The 21,177-nt window shown below is 39.1% G+C and overlaps 1 protein-coding gene across 2 annotated transcripts in view; it reads left to right on the forward strand.

The window, feature by feature from the left end:
* Nucleotides 1-21,177, forward strand: part of LOC308388896 (SH3 and PX domain-containing protein 2A-like) — a 61,744-nt gene that overhangs the window by 16,497 nt on the left and 24,070 nt on the right. For both annotated transcript variants that reach the window (XM_080869867.1, XM_080869868.1), the window contains exons 3-6: nt 5,362-5,437; nt 6,073-6,149; nt 6,913-7,004; nt 14,067-14,098. In XM_080869867.1, the coding sequence (XP_080725993.1) occupies nt 5,362-5,437; nt 6,073-6,149; nt 6,913-7,004; nt 14,067-14,098 (277 nt within the window). The remainder of the gene's footprint in view (nt 1-5,361; nt 5,438-6,072; nt 6,150-6,912; nt 7,005-14,066; nt 14,099-21,177) is intronic.

A 21,177-nucleotide genomic window follows, 5' to 3' on the forward strand; every position in this document is an offset into this window, starting at 1 on the left:
ACCTTAAGAGAACTATGCATGAACTGAAGCAACGTTGTAAAGAAGTGTGGGCCATTCCTCCAGAATCTTGTGAGAGACTGTCACATAGAAAATGATTTCTTTAAGTCATTGCTGCTTAATCATGGGGTGTTTCATAGGAATTTCTAGATTTCTTTGAAATATTTAATATGACTGTAGTAAATTGTTATTATTACTCTATCCAAAAGGGTGTTGCACCACGATCTCGCTGCAGTAGACAACTGCAAAGAAGATGTCAAAACACACCCCAGCAATGAAATCTGATTGTTTTCCCACTCAGACATTCCTATCTCAGAACAGTTTCTTTGTCTTCTGTTACAGCTCAGTGTCTGTGTCGGTTTCTTCTTCCTTTCTCCTGTGAGCTCAGTTATTTTTAAATGGCTCAAGAGATTATCATTACAGTTTACAGAAGCTATTTCTGTTTTTTTCCAGTCACCATAATTCACATCATTGTGACAAAATAAAGATATGTTTGATGATTGACTTTTTATTGCAGTTCCTTCCTCTGGTATTTATTCACAACACTGATTACCAAACAGTGTGGAAAGAGACAGGACATGTCATTACATCATAGCACCTGTTGCCTGATAGACATTCCCCAGTGTTAACGCTACAACTTAAATACACTGCAGTTTCCTGGGCAGAGCGTGGGATAGAAATATAGATTAATTACACCATCTCTGCTCCCCAAAGCCTCTGAATTAAAGGTAAACAAAATATGAGGAGTGTTTTCAATCAGATTTTTGTTCCAAACTGTCCCATGGAGCTGTGAGTGTAGCCACGTAGATCTCCAGTAGTGATGTCATCCTCACTCCCAAATGAAAAGCTGAGGCAGTTTCTTACAAGTGTTGAGTGAACACTCCTGTATTAGAGGGAGTACACAGCTACATCCAGCTGTAAGCCTGATAACATGATGAGCGTGTAGCTTTGTGTATCAAATAAACAATATGGTTGTTATAACTACTGGGATTTGGAGGAATTACAGCCTAGCCTGTAAAGTTATGTTATTGCCATAGCATCCTAAACTACACAGTCTGGTTTACATACATATTTGATGTCGTGCCTTCTCGGCATTAGACTGTAATCACCGTAAGATTAGGAATTTTACCATGGCTATGTGCAGGTGTGGTTAACCAGGACGATTCTTTATACTCTGCACTTTGCTTTGCCCTTAAAACACAATAATGATGACTGTCCATTTCAAAGGAAAACATTTCTTGTTAGCAGTCTGTAGTTTGGGGGAGAGGGGGGAACATGCTATACCCTGGGAGAAATTTTTAGATTCAGCAAAGCCAGCAGATTAAAGTGGAAACGAAAGAACCACAACATCAAACCAAACCACCTCTTGCTGCACAAGTCCTACAAACAACTCCCACAGACCCAGACAGACTGGATCCAACTTTAACCTCCAAGCCTGATTCTGTTTGTCCACCTGGTTTCTTTTTGGCTCAGTTTAAACTGAGACCTTTCCTTCTCCTCCCAGTTGAGTGTGCTTCAGCTTGATACTCACAGAATTTGCTGGTAAAGCACATCTGGAACAAGGCAAGGGAGGAAAAATTAAGGCGTGGTTACATCTACATCTTAAACCTGTTACTGTAAGATGCTCTCGTGTGAATACAAAGACGATACTACAGTTAAGGTCTATCATTTGTTTGACAAAGATATATTTTCCTTTTGAAAGTACCACATCACAATGGATTTTTTAAATCAGGCAGTCAGCATGCGATGAAAGTTCAGACAGTCAGCTTTCTTTTATTCAAGGGTTTTTACATGCATTTTGCATTAACTGTTTAGAACTGTTAAGGTTAGTACACCCATTTTATACCCAGAGGCTCAAACGCAATTGGACAGTTGACTGACCAGTAGTTTCCTGGCCAAGTGAGGCCTGTTCCATTGTTATTTGGAGGCAAAGGAATTTATGGGCTTTGTATTTATGGCTTTCCACTGTAATTTAAAATATGAGGTCGGTGCAAGTGAAGGAGCCCATCGTTTGGCTGAAAAACAAAAATAAACCTTTCAGAAAGATGGCAAAAACTTTGAGTGGCCAAGTCAACAGTCTGGTGCATTATTTAAAGAATGAATAAAGCTGCCAACTCAGCAGCACCAAAAGGCCTGAAAGACCATAGAGGACAGCTAAAGTGCATGTTGACAGAATTATTTCCATGGTTTAGAAAAACAACTTTAGAACATGTAACCAAGTCAAGAAATCAAGATGGTAGGTGTATCATTGTCTGCAAAGTCTGCAATCAAGAGACGCCTTCACGAATGTTTACAATAAGGTGTAAACAACTGGTTACGCTCAAGAACAAGAGAGCCAGATTAGACGTTGCCAGAAAATAAACATAAAAGAGCCTGCACTGCTTTAGACCCATGAAACCAAGGTTAACTTGTACCAAAGTAAATGATGGCAAGACAAAAGTATGGAGAAGGAAAGAAACAGCTCACGATATCATCTGTCAAAAATGGTGGAGAAATAAGACATTGCCATATATGGTTCCCACTACGTTCACTGATGATGTGACTGCCAATAGAAGCAGCAGGGTGAATTCTGAAGTGTACAGGGATATACTCTGTGCTCAGTTTCAGCCATATGGTGCAAAAGCAAAAGCAGCCCAAAAGTGGCCAGATTCAGCCAGTAATACGATCTCAACCCAGATGAACATGTTTTTCAGTAAATGCAAAACCAAAGGGAAATATCCACAAACAGGAACTCCAGGTGGCTGGAGAAAAAGCCTGGCAGAGTATAAAGAAGAACCCACATTTACTGGGGTAGACTGGGGTAGACTTCAGGCAGGAGATTTTCATCCAGGTTTTAAAAACATTCCTTTTTGTGCCTCTGGAGATTTGGGACTGGGTTTAAAAAGCGTTGCAGTTTTTTAAATATTTAATGTAAACTTCTTATTGAAACCCTTTGAATTAAAGCCAAATGCCTACACTTCAATCACATACTTACTGGTTAATTTAAAATTCACTGTGGTAGTGTAAACAGGCAAAATAACAAAAACCATGTCCTTCTGCGGCAAAATACATACCTACTCTTGTTTGTAGTATGTAACACACATGCAATGCATGTTTGTTTGTTTTTTAGCACTCATCAAAACTTCACCAAATACAAAATATGCGTATCCAAGGAGAATCATGTTGAAACTGTTAGGGACAGCTACCCTCAGAAGGAAATCTTCACTGTAAAACAGTTGTTTTTCATTGTTTAGCTCTGTTTCGCTCCCTGCTTAATCTCTTGAGAGATTGATGCTGTAAATAGACATACAGTGGGGCAAAAAAGTATTTAGTCAGCCACCGATTGTGCAAGTTCCCCCACTTAAAATGATGACAGAGGTCAGTAATTTGCACCAGAGGTACACTTCAACTGTGAGAGACAGAATGTGAAAAAAAAATCCATGAATCCACATGGTAGGATTTGTAAAGAATTTATTCGTAAATCAGGGTGGAAAATAAGTATTTGGTCAATAACAAAAATACAACTCAATACTTTGTAACATAACCTTTGTTGGCAATAACAGAGGTCAAACGTTTACTATAGGTCTTTACCAGGTTTGCACACACAGTAGCTGGTATTTTGGCCCATTCCTCCATGCAGATCTTCTCGAGAGCAGTGATGTTTTGGGGCTGTCGCCGAGCAACACGGACTTTCAACTCCCGCCACAGATTTTCTATGGGGTTGAGGTCTGGAGACTGGCTAGGCCACTCCAGGACTTTCAAATGCTTCTTACGGAGCCACTCCTTTGTTGCCCGGGCGGTGTGTTTTGGATCATTGTCATGTTGGAAGACCCAGCCTCGTTTCATCTTCAAAGTTCTCACTGATGGAAGGAGGTTTTGGCTCAAAATCTCACGATACATGGCCCCATTCATTCTGTCCTTAACACGGATCAGTCATCCTGTCCCCTTGGCAGAAAAACAGCCCCATAGCATGATGTTTCCACCCCCATGCTTCACAGTAGGTATGGTGTTCTTGGGATGCAACTCAGTATTCTTCTTCCTCCAAACACGACGAGTTGAGTTTATACCAAAAGGTTCTACTTTGGTTTCATCTGACCACATGACATTCTCCCAATCCTCTGCTGTATCATCCATGTGCTCTCTGGCAAACTTCAGACGGGCCTGGACATGCACTGGCTTCAGCAGCGGAACACGTCTGGCACTGCGGGATTTGATTCCCTGCCGTTGTAGTGTGTTACTGATGGTGACCTTTGTTACTTTGGTCCCAGCTCTCTGCAGGTCATTCACCAGGTCCCCCCGTGTGGTTCTGGGATCTTTGCTCACCGTTCTCATGATCATTTTGACCCCACGGGATGAGATCTTGCGTGGAGCCCCAGATCGAGGGAGATTATCAGTGGTCTTGTATGTCTTCCATTTTCTGATGATTGCTCCCACAGTTGATTTTTTCACACCAAGCTGCTTGCCTATTGTAGATTCACTCTTCCCAGTCTGGTGCAGGTCTACAATACTTTTCCTGGTGTCCTTCGAAAGCTCTTTGGTCTTGGCCATGGCGGAGTTTGGAGTCTGACTGTTTGAGGCTGTGGACAGGTGTCTTTTATACAGATGATGAGTTCAAACAGGTGCCATTCATACAGGTAACGAGTGGGGGACAGAAAAGCTTCTTACAGAAGACGTTACAGGTCTGTGAGAGCCAGAGATTTTCCTTGTTTGAGGTGACCAAATACTTATTTTCCACCCTGATTTACGTATAAATTCTTTACAAATCCTACCATGTGAATTCATGGATTTTTTTTTCACATTCTGTCTCTCACAGTTGAAGTGTACCTCTGGTGCAAATTACTGACCTCTGTCATCATTTTAAGTGGGGGAACTTGCACAATCGGTGGCTGACTAAATACTTTTTTGCCCCACTGTATGTATCAAGTGTCAACATCAAAGTGCCTGTTATGCACCCTGATGGCTTTTTAAGCTGCTTAAGTGGCTTCCTTGTGAGGGTTTTTTCAAATAAGAGGGTGATGTAACCTTGCCTGCTGCCCCAGCTATCAAAGTGAAATGGTTTGCACTTTAAATGGTTTTTCAGATGATATATAATTATACTCTGTGTTGAACTCATGTACTGTTACAAAATGGTCAGTTGTTGCTGGAGAATTTTCAGACCCCCTTTTCCTGTATCTCATCACAGATTACTCCACTTTAAACTCGCGATAGATAATTGACAGTTTGTTTGATTTTTTTTTTTGCCATCAAGCATTTGCATGATTATAATTGCTTGCCTTTCATGTCTTTATTGTATTCGAAAGGGGGATTTTAAAAAAGTTTTGCTCCACAATTAATGTTCGTGTTACATTTTCATTTTTATTTCTTAATTTTTTTTCTTTTTTGCAGATGCGAATCCTTGACAAATTTCCAATTGATGGAGGCCAAAAAGACCCCAAAAAGAGAATAATTCCTTTTTTGCCAGGTGATTAAACTCAGTATGCACACACTCGGCACTGTCAGTGTTGTCTTATTAGACATTTTGTTGTTCCTCCTACACACTCCATAGCATCGCCTACCACATTGCTTTGTTTTATTGGCTTCCATTCTCCATCCGGGCCAAATCATTTTGTGGTCGGCCATCTCAGTAGGAGGCTAGCAGAAAGGGATTTGTCTAATCTGATAAACTCATTGTGGGCCAGAGCAGAGGAGAGCAGTGAAGAGATCCTTTGTTAGACAAGCTGTAAGCCCACCATGGTGTGAACTGTATTCCTTTAAACCCCCAAATGGTTTGCATTATTTTTCTATTTAGTAGGCTTCATGCTCTTAGCAATCTCAGTCTCATAAGAGTTAGAAATTAGGAAATGGGAAAAAGCGAAAAAGTGGATTCAATTGCCTCACATTAGTCCCACTAGTTGAGAGCAATCAGCTCCAGAGAAGTTCTCCATATGTTGGTTGGAATTTTATATCTCAGTGTCAGTACCAGCTGAGCTGGAAAGGGATCATGCTGGGATTTTATAAATGTCTAAGCCTAAATTATAGCACGATTGTTAAGCATTTAATCATAATATTTTTGTGTTTTTTGTTATATACACCTGACAGTGCTCTGCTTTTCCTCAGGTAAAGTCTTATTTCGCCGCAGTCACATAAGAGATGTAGCCGTCAGAAGGCTGAAGCACCTGGATAATTACTGCAAAGTAAGACAAAAGCTGCATGCCTCACTGTTTCCAGAGCTGGATTTTTCTCAACTTGTGTGCAGCACAATGCATCTCTTATTGAAGAGACTACTCATTTTTAATTTATATGTTGTTTGGAAGAGTGCTTTATCTCTGTCAGTGCTCTACCCTCTGAACATTTACCACAGTTTTTTTCAAGGCCTCAACATTTATCTCCCCTCCACCAGCCTCAACAGGAAAGCAACTGCTCTCTGTGCTTGTCATTTCCTGTCACCAATGTAAATAGGCAGCATATAAAGGAAACGAGGGAAATGGGGGCACGCAGGGGTAAAAACAAAAGAGAGACTAAGAATGAATCAGCAGACTTTAATTGTAGCAATGAGTGCAGATAGCTACCTGATCCTCTTATGCTTATTAGCCCACAGATGGGAATGTGGGGCAGGTGTGTTGCCAAGTGTGGCAGCAGTTTCTCATTTATTGGACCTGAAATGAATGAATGAAAGCACAAAGCTTTCTTGAAAATACAGATTACATGAGGGTGTCTTTTTAATTTCAATCAAACTGAGGTCTGTGTTTTTCTCGTTGTTTTAACCCTCTCTCTCTGTGCTCAGAGCCTTCTTCCTTCCCCTGCACACCCTCCACATCTCTGCCTGGTTTTCTCATGTGACTGGGTAGTGACTAAGTGTTATAAACCAGTTACTCAGTCCAAACTGACACACATTAGTGTGACCTTTTATTGTTTTTATTGGAATCAGTAGCTTTCTCCCACCCTTCTCTCTCCTAGGCTCTGATGAAACTTCCCACCCACATTTCCCAAAGTGAGGAGGTCCTTCAGTTCTTTGAGACTAAGTCAGAAGACCTCAACCCTCCCACAGAGTGAGTAACTATAACTATGTGCTAGAAATCACAAGCTGTTATTGAGCATTGGCATTGTATGCATGAACTGTTAGATGCCAAACATTGCCCTCTGGTGGGATGTGAACATTGGATATGGAAGCAAACTGAATGTGTGTGGCTCAGCAGCTGCCTTTAATTCGTGCTGACCCATCCTGATCCAGAGGCTTTGCTTTGTCAGGGATGATTGATTGATCTGGCTCCAAGAAGCCCTGCTTTTTATTAATAATGATTTCTTGGAGGTGACACCTGATGCCAGAACAAATGGGGAAGGATTAGCAGTGTAACGACAGCATGTCGGAGTTCACGTCTCAGGGCAGATAAGGCTCTCAGGCGAGCCATTTATCATACTCAGTTCAAAGTCAGAGTGGGAGTAAATCCGGCCTGGCTGCAATATCACTCATTGTCTACATTTTGTTCTTTCCGTTAGATTTATGTTCAGTCATATGTCTGGGATATTATATTTTTATCAGCAATGTGGGCCCATCACCTCTAACCTCTAATACCCCTGCATGTTAATCTCACTTCAAAGTGAGAGGCTCCCTTAATCTCAGAGACAGTCCAGCGTAGCTTAAATTAATATCTTAAAGTATAATACCCGCTGCCCAAGTTGTTTTTTTACTCCTGGGGTGGTCTGGGCAATTCACAGAAAACATGTTCTTTTTATGCTCTAAAATTATGATATTTAACACCCAGCTGTGAAACAAATAGTTTTTCTAAATATTTAATATGTTAAAAATGTAAAAGAACCATTCTGCTGTCCTGTTCGGCTAATTTATTTAATTACAAATAATGGTTTTAGAAGTGTTTATTTGTGAAACGAAAAACCTTGCTGTAGATTTAATAGAGCTTCACTCACACTCACTGAAACACGATGAAACAGATGAAAGAGGTCATGAAAGCAATTAAAAATGCGTCCAATCAACCTAGAAAATTGGTCCTGTCATGACATTTCCTTCCACACCTTCAAACATGCCCTGCAAACAGCCTAGATAGAGATGCACTGTTGCTCATGTCCAAGCCTGTTGATGCTACTGCCATCTAATGTTCAACAGTGGTCACTGCACAGGAAAAAAACACAGGTACTGTTTTGCTTGTCACAAGAGGGAGCCACATGATTGGTTAAAAATTACAAGACGTTTCTATAGCATTTGGGTGAATGAAAGATGGTGCCTCATCCATCATAAATGCATGCCTCAGTCTGCGTTCAGTTTTCGATTGGGTTATTAGATTTATATTGATAATTAAATGTGTAGTATATTGGTGAAGTAAGCCTTGCAATCTTTTGAGTAAAGACACTAAAAGACACTACATATCTCTATCTATTGCTCTATCGATCTATCTATAAAGCTGTGTTTGGCTATATGGAAAGTTAGAAAAAAAGGCAGATTTAATGAGAAAAAAACTCACCTGTGTTTATGCCTTCGGTTTTTTAACAATGCCATCGAAAAGGATTAACTAATATGTTGATACTTCTTAGACATCTGAATATTTCTTATTGTTAGGAAATCACTAAAAATGATTTTTCAGTGAGTGGTTGAAATGCAGTTAAACAAAAGGGATTCTTACAGTGCTTTCGCCCAATTCGTTCAAATTATGATATCCTCTTTTAAAATATTTCCAGACGGTTAATGGCCGAGAGCCACTGTATATTTCATAAGAAAGGGGAACTTTCAGAGAAGCTTTGAGACAAATTTGGAGAGACAGATGTTATAAATTTGTATAATAAAAACATGTTGTTGTTTTTTTTAGTAGTCTTACAAATCATCTTACATCCTGGAGTCCAAATTAGGTTGTGATAAGAAACATGCGGAAGACCTTTTGAAGTTAGAGTTCCTTTTTGAGAATGAATGCCAGTGGCTAAATATAAAATTAAAATTCAAAGTTTTAGTCATCGGTCTTTGAACACTTCAGTGTTTTACAGTGATGCAGAGTTGAAAGTGGATGTCTCTGCTGTTTGAAACACAGCAATTTAACTCATTTTGACATCAGTTAGCTTTAAGGTGTTTTGCTGGAGATAATACATTCTCCGCCAGCCTCTGTATTATTGTTGTTTAGTGAAAACTATCCATGGGCTGTATGTGCAGTGTGACTGCAGAAAGTTCCAGTTTATTAACCTCCGAGGGGAAATGTTTTCAGGACTCCCACCTCTGAGGCCAGCATCTACGGGAGTGTTGTGAAGTATAATTAAATCTAGTTAACAGGCACATATGCCCATAATGTCAATTTAAAATAACATTTTACCTTTCATACAGACAAATTAAGTTTACACCACGCCATCTCATTTTTCTTTTCTTTTTTCTTTTTGTTAACCAAGGAGCTTGGAAACTATCCTGATTCAATCAAGAGGGAAAAAAACAAAAAGGAGACGAGATACACCACCTGTTCTGTTGTATTTGTTCTTTCATTTATATAAAAGAATCACATACATTTAAAATATTAACAAAACAAATGTTAATAAAAAATAAAGAGAGAGTGATATTTGATTTTAAATTTCTCTTTTTGAACCAAGTGGTCCTATTCTAATATAAGAAGTCACCAAGAGGACACAATCACAGTGTTAATGTATGGGATGCAATACAATAGCAGCCTGCAGTAGTGATGTTACACATACACACTATATTTTAGCTTATATTATGCATAAGCTCTAAACAAATTCGGATTAAGATGTTATGACTCAGATCAGTCAGATTATCCAAGTATTACTTGTATGAGAATTTTGGAACATTTGCAAATTTCGATCATATCCAAGAGAAATTAGTATCAGAAGTTACAAAATCATTAAAATCAAGATGACACTAATGATCCACAATGATTCAGAGCAAAAGCTCTGTTGGCAAAGGAAAAGAAAATCTAACAGCGATGCAAGAAACAAAATTGCCTCCATAAGGTGTGACTTTGAAGGTCAGTCCTCCATCTTAACTTTAACTTCATTTAGTCACTTCTATGCATATGACAGATGAAGGAGGTTAATCATTTTCAACAGTGAAATAGTTGAATTTTGTTTAAATTCTTATCACTTTTGCAGCATCAGTTCAAAACATATAATGTTTTTGTAGAAAATCGGTGGCCCCTTTCTTCCTGATATATGTATGTGGATGTAAACACAAGCAATTTGGGAAGAAAATGTCCTGACTAACCTCCTTTACCTTAATTATAGTTGTTACATGCCAAACCCTAACCTTAATCTCAGCCAAAACACACATGACAGCTTGCTTTTTGTACTTAACTGGAGGGTGAGCCCTCACATTGGGATTGCATATACAGAACATGATTAATACAACAAAAGGCAAAGGATTTTAAAAAGTTATGAAACGCAGTTGTTCTTTACAGCTTAAGTCTTAATTCGACATCATTGTTTCACCACAAGGAGAGTAATTAGTGGTTGATACACAGTCAAACTAACATTCTTTTAACCTGACATCAGTGTGTGATCATAGCCAAGCTTTGCTGGAGATTGGGGCCAGTACGCATGAGGTTGACTGCAGCAGTGTGTGTGCCTTTGTGAGGATTTGAGTCAACCTCACCACCTTTTTTTTTTTTTGTTACAGGATATGCACAGAAACGGTGTAGTAAGAGATTATGTGCAAATCACAACCCTATCGTAATGGATTGCTGCTCAATGATGTCGACCCATTGACTCGAGCTCGAGGTTACTCCTGCAGAGGTTAATCCGAGGTCGTGCAGAAGTGTCTGTGTGCTGAAGAAAGGCAGATACCTCAGTCCTCTGGCTTGGATGAAAAATGCGAGCACTAATATCTTACACATTCCTTTTTTGTAATAGGCCCACCTACAAAGAGTTTGCAGTTATGTGCAAACAGATGGTCACTCCCAACTCAAGCTTCAGATGGATTCTCACGGGTTTAAATTTTTAATGATGTGTTCAGTGCTAGTGCGTGTGTCCTGCACTGTATGTGCGTCCTGGTCTGAATGATGAAACTAAAGCTTTATGGCTTGAAAAGACTATTTTTCAGCTTCTTGTGTATTTAGAGGTTGAAATTTACCTCTAAATACACAAGCACAGTCTTAAACTTTTAATAGTGTTTGGACATATTTTCGTTCCCCTTGCCTTCCTCTCACCTATTAGATTTTACTGGTGATAAGAGGAAAGTACACAAAGCCAGGACTGTGTGCTCAGTCTCCTCTTGGGAGAGATATTACTCCACCTCTGTGCTACAGGTCACAAGCAAGCAGGGCATGTCAAGAGTCTCCTTTATCTCCACTTTTCTTCCCCGCCTTACTTCAGTTTCATCTCTGCCCAAGCAGATTTTGGCAAAATAAAAACAAATGAAGACATCTTTAAAATAATTAAGAAATATTTAACATCTATAACAATTTTACACATAGGAAAATCTGAAACCAATGGAATAACACACACTTTCCACATCTCCCTAGTACTGGGTTGGAGCCCTTTTTGCCTTCAGAATTGCCTCAGTTCTTTGTGGCACAGGATCAACAAGGCGATGGAAATATTCCTTAGATTTTGGCCATCCTTGAAATGATAGCATCACACAGTTGCTGCAGATTTGTTGGCTACACATCCAAGTTGTGAGCCTCCTATTCCACCACATCCCAAAGGTGTTCTGCTGGATTGAGATCTGGAGTTTGAGTGCAGTGAACTCATTGTCAGGTTCAAGAGTCAGTTTGGGATCATTTGAGCTTTGTGTTATTCTGCTTGAAGCAGCCATCAGAAGATCGGTAGATTGTATAGATGAACGTGGTCAGCATGCTGAGATAGAGCATTTAAAGGATTCTCAACTGCAACTAAGGCACCCAAAGTGTGCAAAGAAAATGGACCTACATCACTATGAACAGTGTGAATCGCTGATACATGCTTTTTACATGCTATTTACATTAAATTCTGACCCTACTATCTGAATGTTGCAGCAGAAATTGAGACTCATCAGACCAGGCGACATGTTTCTCATTTCTATTGTACAATTTTTGTGAGAATTGTAGCCTCCGTCTAGAGTTCTTAGCAGACAGTAGTTGCACACTGTGTAGTTTTCTGCCCCTGTTCTTCTTCAAGGTTTTGCATTTACAGATGCTCTTCTGCATAGACTGGTGGCGACGAGTGATTACTTGAGTGACTGTTGTCTTCCTATGAGCTCAAAGCAGCCTGCCCATTCTCCTCTGACCTCTGACCCTAGATGTGTTTTCCTTATAAAGTTGGGGTTTTAAAGTTTCCCATTGTTAGTTGGACTATGCATTTTTAATTAATCCACAGCTTTGTTTATGTGGCTTGGCACAAAAGTTTAACTTTGTTTTTTGTTCTGTTCATCAATCTTATCGAAAGATATGACATTTATATTGCTGATGAACGATTAATGATTTTTCTTACGCCGTCGAAATTCAGTTCATGGCCTTTTTGTTTCAGTGTCAGTTTAGTCAGTCTATTATTTAATCTTTTAATCAATCTAATGTATAAGCAATTCATTATTATAATTGTCTCATAAATTATCTGTGTTTACTTTGCTCATTCATCGGGGAAAAAGAGAAATTGTGCCGATATTATTTTATCACGAATATATATATATATATTTTACATTATTTCATTATATAGATGTAAAACAAATGCGAAATAGCTTATTTGTACAGCAGTGTCAAATAATCTACTTTGAAAATTGCAGGGTTTTTTTGGTAACTTGGTTCAATCAAACACTGAGTATTGATGAACAGACTGTAACCTGGCAAACGTTGGACAGGTTTTATCCAAACATGTGCTCATATCCATAACTGGCTGTGGCTCCAGTCCTGCTGCTGGCCCTCCATAGAGCCAGGTGTCTGCTTCCATCTGTGTCAAAACTCAACTTCTCCTCGGTGTTTTCTCTCTGCAAGTTAACTAAACCAGGGCATAACACTTAGCCCGAACTTCCTAAAATGGTCTGGCCTGAAATGTTTATGCATTTCCACTTTATAAACAAATTCCCATCAAACTGAATGGAGTAATTATGTGAAGTACCATCACTTGTGTGCCTGCATGCAATTAATGAAGCGTGAGTGCTCCAATTGAATCAAGAAACCTATAATGAATTAATTAAAAACTATTCATCATTTATTTATTGCCTGTCTCTAAATGACAAATTTCCGTCAGTGTGAAAGAGGCTGAATAGAACAACGGTGACAATTGGAAATTAGGCTAATGACCTGTTCTGCTGTAATACGAGGTGGCCGTCACAAATCAACGCTCATTTTTTTGAGAGAACGTGTACAAATAAAGAAACCACAAACAGTTCAGGAAAGCATTTTAACGAATTCAACAGCGCATGCACTGCATTTAAAAAAAGAGAGAAAAAAACGCTTTACTTGAGTAAATTAAACACATAAATTTTCTATTGCTGTTACCTGCAGCTTGGTACTCTATTTGGTAGACTTTGCATGTGTTTTCACAAGTTGCAGTACACTGAGTGGGAAAAGTGCATATAGTATTTTGACAAAGTAAACATAAATATCCCATCTCTGATGATTAAGCTCAGCTTTTAGAGCAGCGCAGTAAGCGTGGGTGCAGTGAAGGGATAGTCGCTGCTCTGTGACCTTCATGAGTGTCAAAGCACAGAGCAGGTTCATTGACACTAGCTCGCTTCCTTTCAGTGTTTTTTTCTGCAGTTCATAGTTCGGAACAGAAAGATGCTTTCACATCTTAAGATGAATGGGACTTAAAGAGGGATATGATACTGTTGTAAAGTCAATAAACGCTGTTCTGTTAAATAGAGGCAGCTGCATTCCCCTCATGTACAACATATCTGGCTTTTTAACAGAAATATACACACATTGGCTAAAAGGGCCGATGGGTTCCTTTGTTGCTGTCCTTGACACACTTATTGTGCGACTCACTCATACGTATCCCACCCTGTCTCCCTCCCACTGGTAGTGGGTCAAGTTCTTCATGCATTCTCAGCGAGGGTTTGGCTGATACTTGTGTGCCAACTGTACTTGGATGGTCCCGGGCAAAGATTCAGCTGTAACCAGTCATATAAATGCTCCGGCCTTTCTTGCTTACACACTCATTCTGACCATGTTGCTCTGCTGTTGTTTCTTTTGCAGAGACTGTGGAGGCTCTGGCAAACGTAAATCGGGTAAGAAAATATCCTTATGTTAATTTTCATGGGTTTTAAAAAAGTTGTACCGCTTTAAATTTAAAAGAAAAGGCAACTCCTGCAATTCTACCTGTCAAAGTCTTAAGGAGTCTTAGGCAGAACTGAAAATGAGATCAGTGTTTGTTGATAATGGAAAAAAATTGATATCTCTTGTGGGGGCTTAAGAAGATAGATGACCTCAGTAAGACGATAAAGATTTTAATATATCAGTAAATATATGATATTAATATTTTCAGCTTCGATAGCAATGCTAAATGTTTTTTTCTGCTTCTTTAATTGTAGAATTTGCTTCCTTTCATTGCCCCATGTGACAGTAAATTGATTATATTTGGTTTTAGGCCTCTCTGGAGACTAAACAATCTGAATCTCTCAATTAATCAAGAAAATAAGTTGCAGATTAGCTGGTTATGAAGATAACTGTTTGGGGCAGTTTAGAAATAAAACTATTAAATAAATAACATGTACATTTCTGGTTGTGCTGCTGTGAATTATGTGTTGTTTTCTTTTTTCCAAACTGTCCGCCATGAGTGTGACTCTGGTGCCATAAACAATCCTGTGGTATTATTAAATGGTCAGGAAAACAGTGTAATGTGGGCGAGACCACCTGTCTGTGCCTCTGCATTTGCATTGCCAGAATAGGCCGTTGCATTAATATTTTGTGTGTTAGAGTGCTGAGTGACTCAGCTGAGCATGGGGATACGAGCGTAGGAGGTGGCAGGAAAAGCATGAGAGGAGTTTTAGTGAACAGCTGTCCAGTTCTTGTGCATGCATCCACTTGCGTGCTCGAAGTCTCAGAATACCCGCACGCGTTACAAATTACACGTTCGTCCTGCAATCAGATGTAAAGTTGCTTTGGCAATCCCTTCCTGCAGTCTGCCGCAGTTACATACGGCATAGCTGGGCTATAAAAGCTCCTAGGAAGTTAATTTTCTGTGGGTGATCCACTCTGAGGAAAAGCTGCACTGGAATTGTCACCAAACGAAATAAGACCCCAGCCTAATTTCATTATGCGTTCCACGGTATTGAGGCTTTATGTAACAGTGAATTCCAGCTACATACTGGAATGGAAAAAATTGTCGTATTTCAGCTGTGTGTGTCTGTGCGTGTTGCCTGCATTCAGTCTGTGCAAGATATTAGATTGGCTTCCAGTTATATTCATATCAGTTGCCTGGAAAGTTTTATCATGTAGTAGCTGTCCTTTTTATTTTGAATAATTTAGTTAGATCTAAAATTGATCTGTTTTGCAGACTTTATTATATGCATGTATTTGTTCTTATTTTAAACATTTTTTTGGGTTCAAGTCTTATTAATCAAAGCACAATAATACACTTTATATCTGGTACGTATGCTGGTTTGTTATTCATACTGTTTTAAGCTCCCCATACTTGATCTTGAAGCCCCCCAGTATAGTCCCCATGCTGGACATTAGTGGTTAAAGATGGATATTTCTCTTTCAAAGCAGGACAGCAGATAAGTGCAGTGAGTCTGTGGTGAATTTCTGCTGTAGCTGCAGCTTATGTATTCCATAATTACACGTTGCAGGTTTCCCTTAAGAGTTTACTGATCCCCTGCCTAAAACAGAGAATGTAACCCCTCACCACAAAACTTTGAGCGATTAGAGGTTTGATTTGGAACGCTGTTTACCTGGGAAGAGAAGAAAACAGGAACAGCACACTCACAGATGATCATTCACTTTTGTTTTGTTATCATCTTTGGCTTCGTGACAGTTCTGTCATCATTTGCTGTGTTGGGATTTAAAAAAATGTTCTTCTTCTCTTTTTGTGTTTTTTGGTAGAGCTGATACTAGATGGGGGGTAGTGAAAAGAAGTGTAGTGAAAGGAAATTGTGTTATATAAACTGGGGATCTCATCTGTCATGTGTTTTCAGTAAAATTCAGACCCACATCTCATTTCTTGTTTATGACTCACGCTTCTGGAGCCCTGCAAGATCGAAGCAGTGATTGATTCTGCATCATAGCCTTGCAACAATCTACACGAGATTCAAAGAAAGCCATGCCATTTTTTTTTAGCATATAATGGATTTGTCAGGGCTGACTGCCGATACTCAGCTGGTCAGCATGAATCACTGTTAGGTGAAGAGACACACTGTCAGAAGCGAACCTCTAAAGGAAACAGGATCAACTGCTGCTTACTGTGCTCATAGGATGCCGAAGTTCAGGAGCTTAAAAGATTTAGTATTTATGTGCGTTCAGAAAGAGAGCTGGCTGACCAGAAGACAGATAGAAATTGAGTAGGAAAGAAAGAAATGGCGCGCTCGAGGGTGTAGTGCATGTGAAAAGCAGCTGGAGAGGAGAGGAGGTTTACGTGGCAAGTGGAAACCATGTCAGTGCTGCGCAAAGGCCCAGTGAGTGTGTTTATGTGTGCAGACTTGCTGTCTTTATTTGAGCTGCAGGTCTCTCAGGACCTACGGGGGTGCATATGTGTGGATGAGGTTGTGTCTGTGAGGGAGTTTACATACTACATGTAGTATGCATGGGTGTACGCGTGCGCGTGTTGGAAGGAATCTGGTAACAAGTCAGATGGTGGGTGGGTCAAGAGGGCCGTGTGTTTGTTTGTGTTTGCAGATGGATGTGATTTTTAAACTGGCATAGGAAATCATTAAGGCAAATGAGGACTTCCAAACCACTTTAACAGCCGTACGCTGCTTCAGCAAGCTTCCCTGTCAATGACAAGCTATTGAATACTGGGCATTTTTGTTCAGTCGTACATAATTATGAGTCAAGCAGTACATGAAATGTGTTAAGGTTTAAATCAAATGTCGATCAAACAGATGTTTTTTTTTATTAGTTGTTGTCATATAACAGCTCATTTCATGCACAGATTTCTAGGTTTGGTGTAGAATTTTTTTTCCGTTTCTCCTGAACTCTGGCCCCTGCAGCACAGAACAGATACAGTACAGGATGCACGGTTTCTGATAAGAGATGACTAGTGACAGTTCTTCAAAGACTATACTGTTGAGGAAAAAAATTGCAAATGCATATTTTTTATTAGGATTTTGTGTAAGTAAAACCGAGGATCCATTATGTTTCTTTTTCCTTACGTTCTGTTTGTTCGGTGGTGCAGGCGTCAGATTTTCTACTGGAAAACCTGATGAAGTGGAGGAGTCTCGCTCATTAAATTAGCGGTTTGAATCTGATTCCAGTCTCTTTTTTTTCATATCAGCAACATCCAGTGAAGTTAAAGGTGCACTGTGGGTTGTTTTACACTGCCTCTAGTAGTGCTGTAGAGCAGTGTTTTTATGAGTGGGTCCCTGTTCTGTTGTTATCATGCGTATGTGGACAAAGATGCGGCTCACATGATACACAGCCTGGCAGTGATTTCATATTTTCCAATGATCAGCACTTGTTTTTGTGCACTTGTTTTTCAAGAAATGTAGCTTTGTGCCAAAAAAGGCATCAACACAGAGTGAAGTAACCCCCCCCCAAAAAATATGTTTGATTCCTCCAGATCATCAGCTCTGTAGTTTTCATTCAATTTTTTTCAAAAGCAGAAACCCGTGTAGCAAATATAAACATACCGTGACTTTCAGTGTTTTCCAAGTGGATCATGAGATATTTGGAACTCCAATAGTTTTATACTGCAGAGCTACGCTTTACTGCGAGAATCAGCAGGCAAAAGTGAGGATGATGAAGCTATTCAGCAGTTTCTAACTGAAATGTGAAGGCTGTCTAACTGAGATGATTTGGGTGAATGTTTCTGTACTATTTATTTGTGGTCTGCCTCTTTTCCCTTAGGGCCACATACTGATTCAATGACATGAGTACATCTGTACTACATTGAACAGCAGTTCTGTGTCCCTTTCTAATCCAGCTGCACATCTGCTGCTGATGAGCCAAACAAAGGCACTGCACTTTGCCAAATCTTCTCAACACGGTTCTGCTCTTACAAAGATACCCCAGGGTTAGAAATGTGGCACTAAAATATAACGACCTGTGCCAACCATGTTACCAAGCAAAAAGCTTGAAAAGCCTGAAAACCGTTTTTTAGGGAAAAAAAGAATGAGTAGACTAGACTCTCTGGCTTCCTCCTGTTGGTGATGAATTATTGCAAAGTTCCAAACTGTCATCATTCCTGGATGGAGCTGATGACGGAAGAATGGGGGTGGAGTTGGGGGTTGAATGGAGTTGGGACATTTGGGAGTGGAAGGGTGGGAGCAGGAAGCACGTGTATAAATAGGAGAGAGGAGAGATAAACACCGAGTGGTTAATATCTGATGGAAGCCGAGAAGAAATACTTTTCAAAGCTCATAAATGCTTTTGGTCGTCACTGGTCATGCAGGGTACACAAGAAAATACATATACACACACCTCCCAACTGTAACACCTGAATGAGTTAACTAAACTAAAACTATAGGACTGGGAGTTAGCTTACTTTATTTAAACAAATAAATGTCAATAAAAATTAAATACATTTCCAGTTTAATTCCTCTTAGTTTATATAAATTGGCATTCATTTGCCTCCCTTTCCTTGGAATTAAACTGATGTAACTTAAAAATATTCAGTAAAAGAACGATTTTATGTCAAACTTGACCTAATGTAAAAAGCATTTACAGCATAAAAGATGCCTCAAGATTGACGTTTCCGGTTGTGACGAGCAGCAGTAGGTCTGACAGGGAAATCGCACAGTGTGCACACTGTACCAGACACAATCCTCAGTTTTAAAACACTATATGAACCAAGTTTACAAAATAGAGTTATTTTGTAAATGATGGCTCGCCCATAAAAATAAAACGTGTACAGAGGTCGAGCCAACTGTTTTTTTCATAAACTTATATAATACCAGAAATCCTTTTTTTCAACTACAACTATCGCCATCTGGTGGCTTTCAGATAGAAGGTGGATTTAACAAACTTCATGCTAGCTTCATTTTTCTGATCTGGATGCTACGTCCATGTTTTGTACTGTCTATGGTAACAAGACAGTTTTCACACTTGTAGCTCTTCTGACGCACTAACCAATCAATTAAGTTCACTCACAGTGTCACTTCTAATTTAACACAACAGAAAATAAAGCACATTCTGGGCAACTTAACAGTAATGTGACAATCATTAACAAGTTAATATGGCATAACATGCATAACGTGTTAGATAATGTTTCTGCACGTAGACACACATTTTAAAAGACTAAAATAAATACAGTGAAATGATACTTTTTAAATGTAGCCTATTTATTGTGCAAAATAGTTCAGCCTAATGAAAAATAGTTAGCCATGCTGCAGTGTATGTTGGTTCTGGGGTTGGTTATGCTTTTTGTTTAGAGGAACAAGTTTGTTCTTTCTGCTTTCCTCCACTTATACATACACATTCACAAAGATATAAACCTGATCAGGTGAGCTCTCAGGATATTACAGATACTACAGGGGCAGGATTACTTTTAGCTATTGATTAAAACATTTAAATATATTTTCTTTTTCAGCAGTGTTTGTTGTGAGTAGTGTTCATACACTCTGCAGCTGCCTTTCTTTTGCATATACTATGTATATATTTTAGTTGTTATGATCACTATGTTTCACTGTGTTGTCTGAAACACTGTTTTGTACACAGTTTGTATGATTCACATTTCGTACACTGTTTCGAAATTAGGCTTATCCTGTTCAAGTCTGCTTTTTTTTCCCCACACACATGTTCTTCTTGCTCTGTCTTCCTGCTGTTGCAAAACATTTCATTTCCTGAAAGAGGATGAAATATTAGCTTTTGTTTTTCAGGCCTGTTGACTTTACTGACAGAGTCTTTAGTCACTCAGGTCACAGATTTACGGTTTTCTCGCAGCAGCTGCTAATTGTGTGCTAAAGAAGGTTACATTTACGTCTTTTGACACAGAGTTTTATGAGCTCATGACCTGAGTATTATTTTCATCTGTCTTGAAAATGCATTGTTGACAAATGAGCCCTCTGTTTTCTTTTTCTTTGATAAAACAATGTCCAAGTTTGAAGATATTTGGAGGCGGGTTCCACAGAGGTCAGTGTTTTATTTCACAACCAGCAGTAGCTAAATCAACAGAATGAGTCTATGGCATTGCTGTTTATTAAAGCTATTTTAAATTACACTTGGTAAAAGTTATGCATGCTAATACATTTTAAAATCTGGACAGACCGAGCACAGGGATGATGCCTGGAAACATTTAAATTGTCCTCATGTTTTAACATTTTCTCCAGTCTACAAAATTTGTGATATTTGACAGATATGAAACATGATAGAAAACATATATAGTTGGAGATATTCCATAAATACAGGCGAAATTATAGACTTGAAATTACTCACTTACCCAGTACGCAGTAATTGCTCACATATCCTCATAGAGAGTTAATTGACCTGTGAGTTAAAACAAACCATTTAACAACACTTTTCTATTAATAGTGTCAAAATAAATAACTCTGCCTGCTGTACCAAAGTAACTACTGTCATATTATACAGTGAAGACTAAAAAGGCAATATTTATATAATATTCCTTCCATTGTTTCTGCACCCAATTTTGTGGTCTGACAAAACATCTTGCATAAATAACGTGAAGCTTCATAAACCGCAGCCCGACCACAGTAATCCAGTGTCAGACTCTTTGGCAGTTTCATCATGTGAGATGCTAATGGTGCTGAGTTCATCTATGTGAGTTATTAGCTCCTTGACATTTCAAGTGCAGTCCCTGAATTGAATGTTATCCAGATTTAGAGAAATGTTAATCTCTAGTCTGCGGGACTGTAGCCAGGTGAGCTCTTTAGAGAAATGGCAGCTTAATCCGAACCTTCTCAATCATTCCTTATCTAAGGCTCAAATCTTCCATTTATCACACTGAACTTTTCTTATTTTCCATCATCAGGATACAAACCGAGTTGCTCTTTCCAGGAACTGTGATTACCCCATAAAAAGGCTTTTATTTGTATGTGCTTGGCTGTTTCTGTTAAACTAACCCTACTGATGGCAGTTAGTTAGAAGTTGGACCAGTGTGCCCACGAAGAGATGAGGATCTCCAGGAAGTTTGTTGGTATTTTGCTGATATTAAACCACCATTAAAGTAAACATCTGTTGCAACTGCAGTAATAGA

This window comes from Rhamphochromis sp. 'chilingali' (assembly GCF_963969265.1).
Source record: "Rhamphochromis sp. 'chilingali' genome assembly, chromosome: 20".
Classification (NCBI taxonomy): domain Eukaryota; kingdom Metazoa; phylum Chordata; class Actinopteri; order Cichliformes; family Cichlidae; genus Rhamphochromis; species Rhamphochromis sp. 'chilingali'.